Consider the following 7,500-nt stretch of genomic DNA (forward strand, 5'->3'; position numbering starts at 1 on the left):
GAGAGAGAGAGAGAGAGAGAGAGAGGGGGGGGGTAATCCTGCTCTTATGCAAGGAACGTATATTTAGTATTGCTTTTAATATTCAGCCTGAAGAGATTATAAGGGAACGAACAAAATATTTAGTAATTTTATTATATATAGAATAAGTGAAAAATTTTCATCACTTTTTGACATGAATAAAACAATGAATAAAGTTAAAGTTCACAGAGAAAGAGAAAGTGAAAGTTGGTAAGTTAGATCTCCAATGAATTATTCTTTCACCGTTAGATAAGGTTTTAACAAAGAATGAATATTTCCTCTCATTTTATATGAGGTATAAATCTTTATGGATTCTTTTATGTTTTATTTTTCATTTGTTTCTGTATAAACATTTGGAACAGGGTTGTCCATAGAGAGAAGGATTAGGAAGATGAAAATTCATATATATATATATATATATATATATATATATATATATATATATATATATATATATATATATATATATATATATATATATATATATATATATATATATATATATATATATATTTATATATATAGTATATACTGTACGTATATATATATATATATATATATATATATATATATATATATATATATATATATATATATATATATTTAAATATATACATATATATATATATATATATATATATATATATATATATATATATATATATATATATATATGTATATATATATAGTATATACTATATATATATATATATATATATATATATATATATATATATATATATATATATATATATATATATATATATATATATATATGTATATATATATACATATATATATATATATATATATATATATATATATATATATATATATATATATATATATATATATATATATTGTGGAAAATGAAAAGGAATTTCATTTTTTATTTGCATATTAATTAAATACTTCCATTACTTAGGTGTGAAAATGAAAATTGCTTTGTATTTATTTAATTTGCCAAATACACAATTCGTGATCTCTGTTATTTTAGAGGGATCTAAACTGAGCTTGTTGTCACAGTTACTTACAATCTAGTTCGCTAGTAAACTACCGAGATCACCAATTGAGTGTTTACATTTAAGAAAACAGAAGTCTGTTCCAGTTCTTTTGTTCTGGTAGATCAGTTCAACGTGAGGCAGAGTGGAGAGAGGTTTGTCGATCCATCATTATACATATATCCGGCCGATCAACGATCCTATGGTTTTATCCGGGAATTATCTTCGCTCTGGATTTGGATTTTTTTAACCTCATGAACTCAAAGTAATATATAAGTGCGACATCGATGGGGCTCATGGAGACGGCAACCGGGTATTATTCCGTTTATCGGAAGTTTGAACCCCTGAGACTACCACACCACCTCGTCCATTAAAGTGTAGCTTTATTCCTGCCGGGCTGATATAAGATGTGAGTAACTTGGTGATTATGCACGCTCAGTATACTTTAATTTATAACAGTTAACAATTCCATTCATGAATTGTGGCAGCCAGCGTGTCTGCTATTAATATTTAATATAATTTGACCTTGAACATTTTAAATTATACTGTATTTGGTGTATTTTATCAACTTTAAACGCAATTTTCACTGTTTCACCTTTAATATAAATTCGAGTAGATTATCGTGCTCGGCTTGTTATTTGTCAAGTTGTTTTCTTTATATAGCTCGAACTTTCTTAATGGTAATTTTTTGCGTTGGGTTAGATGCTGTTTTATATCCTTTTACAGTGTATTGTTTCATAAATTTCAGGTCAGTGTTGAATAAAGGGATATATGGTGAAGAGATTATTACTGCATACGACCACTTGGTAATTTGAGTGGTTGAATATTCTCGAGGACTTCGGAACGGCAACTCGGCTTACTGCTTTCAATTATTTAACTATGTAAACGATCAGATGTATTGTTAAATATAGTCATTTTAGAACTAGATATTTTATTATATCCCAGAAGTTTATTCAAATGGCGCCCCCGGGTGGGCGCGCTGGAAAGCTGCTGTTGCCGTTTCCGTGGCCTCATTCGGTGTCGTAACTTGCTAATTGGATTATTTTTCTCATTACGAATTGTTTGGTGAATTATTGGTATTTCATTTAAGGTGGTAATAATTTTTCATTTTACTGCGCGTTGTTTCGTGTTTAGTTTTATTGCTTGTTTGACAATTTCGTAATGCATTCGATTATATACGTGCGATATTGTTAGTTATTACCGGCCGTGCTGTGGTTTGTTTAGTTTTGCTTGTTTGGCAATTTCTTAATACATTCGATTATTTACGGGCGATATTGTTAGTTATTACCGGCCGTGCTGTGATTTGTTTAGCATTCGTGATTTTTTTTAAGTATATATTTGTAACATTTATTTCTTTGTGAGCAGTATCTGTGTTTTGTGCCAAAATGTCTCATAAACTTAAATATCACATTAGTTCACGAGGGAATTTTAGAGGACAAGTGAATATTATTTTTAATGACATTTCAAGTTTGTCTGGTAAATCGGAAGATGAAAGAAAGATTCTTGAAATCAAATTAAACCGAGTTAAAGATGAACTTTCCAGATTGGATGTTATCATTAGAGATTTGAAATGGGAAGATAATGCTTCGGACGAAGCCAAAGCTGTTGCTGAGAACGAAAGGGAAATTACTGAGAGTAGTTCTTATGATGACAAAATAAATCGGTGTTTGTATAATTTAACCAAAGTTTCTGTATCACAATCGCCATGTTGTAATAGTGGTAGGCTTAAAAGTCCTGAGGCTCCTTTGCCTACGTTCTGTAGCCGAGATGGTGAAGATTTGACAAAGTTTTTAAGTCAGTTTGAAGATGTTATACAGCGGTATAATTATTCAGACTTTGACAAGTTTTTGCTATTAAAACAGCAAATTTCCGGTAGAGCGTCACATTTGATTAATTCATTGGATAGTGTACAACAGTCTTATACTATTGCAAAGGATTTACTCTTACAAGCACTTGCGTCTCCTTCAGTTCGTAAGTTTAATGTATTGCAGCGTTTGACAGAGTTGAAGTTGGATTTTTCATCTGATCCATTTGAGTATATTGGTAATATTAATTCTATACAAGACTCTATTAAAAGTTTGAGTATCTCTGTTGATGACGTAGTACAGTATTTTTCATGGAAGGGACTAAACAAAAAATTTCAAGATCAGCTTGTGCAAATTACAAATGAAACTAACCCTTCTTTGGATCAGATAAAGAGCAAGTTCTTTGAGGCGAGTGAGAGATATATGGAAGTACAGAAACGAGTTGATTATAGATCCAAACAGACTATGTCCTACTAATTCAGCTGTTGGTTTAGCAGCCAAAGTAGATTGTCAATCAACCCCCACCACAAGTTTAGCATCTAACGTAAAGTTACGGAAAGATAATGCTAATGTATTCAAACATTGTTCTCTTTGTGATAATGGTGACCATCCAGTTCATAAATGTAGTAAATATCCGGACCCTAAATCAAAGCTCGATAGGCTGAAGAAACTTAAAGCTTGTATAAAATGTGCCCGGTTGGATCACTCTTCAGATAAGTGCAATTTCTATTTTGCCAGACGTTGTTTTTGTGGTTCTTTTCATTTCACGTTTTTGTGTTTGAGTAATATAAGGAAAGAACACACAAATGATAGTAATGGTTTGGCAAAGAAGGGTAAAGATAAGCCTCCAAAGTCAGATAAGGTAGAAGTAAAAGATAAGAGTTCGAGTATAACTTTTGCTGAAGCCTCAAGGGATGTTATGATGGTAAATGATTGTAGTCTTGCAATTCTACCCACCTTTTCTTGTGACCTTCTTAATGGAAATCGCATCCGTTGTTTACGAGATGGGGGATGTCAATCAAATTTCATAACTGAAGAGTGTGCTGTTAGGGAAAATTTACCAATTTTTAAATCAAATATTACGTTAAGAGTAAATGGATTTAATTCTTCCCGATTGTACAATACGTGTTCTTATAAAGTGTCTATGATAATTGGGGACAGATTATGTGAATTGGAGGCTATGAGTGTACCATCCATTAAAACATGTTTAAAACTACCTGGTTTGACATCTGTTGTTCAGGGTTTTATTGAAAAGGGCTATACTGTTGCTGATAAATATCTGTTGAATGGAAAGGATGAAATTATGGACGTAGATTTCATCTTAGGGTCGAATTCTGCATATTTCCTTAAGGAAAATACTGTTCTTTTTGGTGACTTAGAGGGTAATATACCTTCTGTGTACTCGGTAACTCCGTTGGGTATTATGCTCATAGGAAATCTGGATCAAATGAGTCATAATTTGATACATTTGAAGAATTGTCAGGACACTGTTGCCCATATTTCATGCTCTAATATTTTATCTATAGTATGTGAAGAAGTTGAGGACATGGGTAATGTCTGCAATGCTTCCCTGACAAACAGTTATACGGAAGTTGGAGCTAATTTTGCGGTACTTGATCATAATGGAGAAATTATAGACACTGAATTTGAGAGAGCCAGCAAAGAAGTTCTCGACAACTTATGTTTGAAAACATTGAATTTTGATGATGTTAATATTCCAGAAGATTATGTCGAGAACAATGATATTATTGTTGACTATGTTCTCAGTAACACAACTCGGAATGCTGACGGCAAACTAGTTATGCCCTTAATTTGGAATAATAAAGTAAAACATTTATTGGGCAAAAATCGTCATTTGGCAACTTAAATTTTGAAGTCTAATTTAAAGAAATTCACCATAAAGAATCCTGATTACTTAAATATGATGGATCAATATTTCAAAGAACAACAGGAGTTAGGCATCATAGAAAGAATAGAGAATTTGGAACAGTTTTTGTTGGAGAATCCTTGTCACAGTTTCATGGGTCACCTGGGAGTTTTCAAGCTTGAGAGAGAGACTACAAAATGTCGGGTGGTCTTTTTGTCTAACCTTAGTGAAAGAGATCCCTCTCAGAAAGTTACACTAAGTCACAATCAAGCCATGTTGAGTGGACCTTGCATCAATCAAAAGATAACCACTGCTCTTTTGAACTTGCGCTTTGATACTAAATTGCTATGTTTTGATGTAAAGAAAGCTTTTCTAAATATTTGCTTGACCCCTTTGGATTCAAACAAGCTGCTGTTTTTGTGGTTCAAAAATATGGCTCGGAAAGATTATACTCTTGTTGGATATAGAAATTTGAGATTGCCCTTTGGCTTAGTTTGCTCACCTTGTTTGCTTTTGCTTGGTCTGTACAAAATCCTTATGATTGATACTGATACGGATTCTAAAGAAATTAAGGAACTTGAGACACATCTACTCCCTAATCTATATGGATAATGGTAGCATCACCTCCAATACTGCAGAAGAACTTCAGTGGGCATTTGATAATCTTAAAAACATATTTGAACCGTATAAATTTTTTCTGCAGCAGTTTGTCACTAACGATAAGGAACTACAGGATAAAATTGATGAAAATGAATCTAAGAAAACCTCAACAGAAGTTAAGCTTTTGTGAATGGTATGGAATCGTTTAGATGATACTTTAAGAACCCGACATTTGCAGTTGGATATTGGAGCAGATAATAAGAGGAAAGTATTAAAATCCATTGCTGCACACTATGATGTGTTTGGATTTACAGGACCAATTCTAAATAGAGCAAGATTGTTTTTGCACAAATTGCAGTGTGATGGCTCATTTGATTGGGATATGAAACTTGATGATAGCCTTTTGAGGGAATGGAAAAACATTTGTAGACAAGTCAATGCATCTCCTGAAATAAAGATTCAAAGGTTTGTGGGAAGAAGGAATAGTCAGTATAGATTGGTAGCCTTTACTGATAGCAGTAAAGATATATATGGTACTACTGTTTATATTCAAGAGATTGATTCTTTGGAAGTTAGTTTTGTACTTGCAAAAAACAGAATTGTCAACAAAGCGCTTTCAGCTAAGGGAATTCCTTCATTAGAATTTCAGTCTATTGTATTGGGCTCGGAAGTATTAATTGACCTTTATAAAGATCTGGTAGGCCCTGCTTGTGTTTCGCCATTAGATATAGTAGAATTGAAGCTATATTCTGACAGTCTAGTTTCTCTTGCTTGGATTAATTCTCATGTTCATAAGCTTGAGAAGCAAAGTAAAAAAAGTATATTCATTCTTAATCGGTTGGAACACATAAGTAGACTTTGTGAAATTCATCCTATTATTTATGGATTTGTTTCAGGTATTGAAAACCCAGCTGATCAAATTACCAGACCTGTTTCATATAGAACTCTTATAAAGTCTAATTATTTTTCAGGACCTAAATTTTTAAAAGTGTTCTAATATGGATATGCAGATCAGCAGAGATGATATTTTGAATATTCAGGTTCCAAATCCTTTGGCAAAACCTGACCTTTCAGCCCTGGAAGCACGCAACTATCAGGTCATGCATGGCACGTCTATAGCTAAAGTTAATGAGCATTTAATATCTCCACAGAAATATTCTGATTTCTACAAACTGGTTTCCGTGCATAGATTAGTTTTAAAGTTTGTTCACATTCTAAAAGGTAGACTGTATAAAAGGGATACAGTTAAATACGCTCATATGAAAGTAACCTCAACAAATTTGTATACAGAGGCTATTACTCAAATCCTGAAAGTTGACCAAGACATTCACTTTGCAGATGTGAAAAAGTATTTTTCAAGTAAGTTCAAGAATGTTGGGAATATCCCCAATCTAGTTAATCAACTTAATGTTTATCCTGATAGGACTGGTTTATTGAGAGTTAGGAGTAAATTTTCTCGTTGGAAATGTGATGAAAGTATCCGTTATCCCATATTGTTGTCAAAGCACAGTGAGCTTGTGAGATTGATAATTTTAAGTTTACATTGTGCATTATCCCATTCAGGTTGCTATGTAATTTTAACCGAATTAAGAAAGCAGTATTGGGTACCGCACTACTTCTCTGTTGTAAAACGTGTATTGAAGGAGTGTATTACTTGTCGCAAGGTGAAACAGAGAACTATTAAACTTAATCAATCACCATACAGAGAATTTAGACTGGAACCCCCTAACATTCCATTTAAATATATTTTTATTGATCACTTGGGATACTTTCAGGTAAAATATCAACAGAAGAAAATTAAGGTCTGGATTTTGTGCATCACTTGTTTATGGTCAAGAGCAATAAATTTGAAGATATGTTTTGATCTTAGTACTGTAGAATTCTTGAGAGCCTTCCAGATCCATACTTATGAATATGGCATTCCTGAATTGTGCTTATCAGATTTAGGTTCATCATTGGTAGCTGGAGCAAATATAATGACTGATTTCTTGAGGGATTCTGATACTCAAGCATATTTTGAAGAAAATAATGTGAAGTCTCCCACTTTTGAACAATATTTCAAGGGTTGTCATCCATTGGGAGGTTTAGTTGAAGTTTGTGTTAAAATGGTGAAGCAACTAATCCATGGCTCTATTAAAAATTACGTGTTGGAATACAGAGATTTTGAGTTCATTGTTGCTCAAACAATTTATCAAGTCAATCGTAGACC

General features: G+C 32.5%; 1 protein-coding gene across 1 annotated transcript in view; it reads left to right on the forward strand.

The window, feature by feature from the left end:
- The first annotated feature begins 6,289 nt into the window (after positions 1–6,289).
- The window catches only part of LOC137619066 (uncharacterized), a 1,845-nt gene continuing 634 nt past the window's right edge, over positions 6,290–7,500 (forward strand). The window contains exons 1-2 of the mRNA XM_068349263.1: positions 6,290–6,650; positions 6,855–7,500. The exon at positions 6,855–7,500 is cut by the window's right edge and continues 634 nt beyond it. Coding sequence (XP_068205364.1) covers positions 6,290–6,650; positions 6,855–7,500 — 1,007 coding nt within the window. The remainder of the gene's footprint in view (positions 6,651–6,854) is intronic.

This window comes from Palaemon carinicauda, chromosome 25 (genome assembly GCF_036898095.1).
Source record: "Palaemon carinicauda isolate YSFRI2023 chromosome 25, ASM3689809v2, whole genome shotgun sequence".
Taxonomy (NCBI): Eukaryota; Metazoa; Arthropoda; class Malacostraca; order Decapoda; family Palaemonidae; genus Palaemon; species Palaemon carinicauda.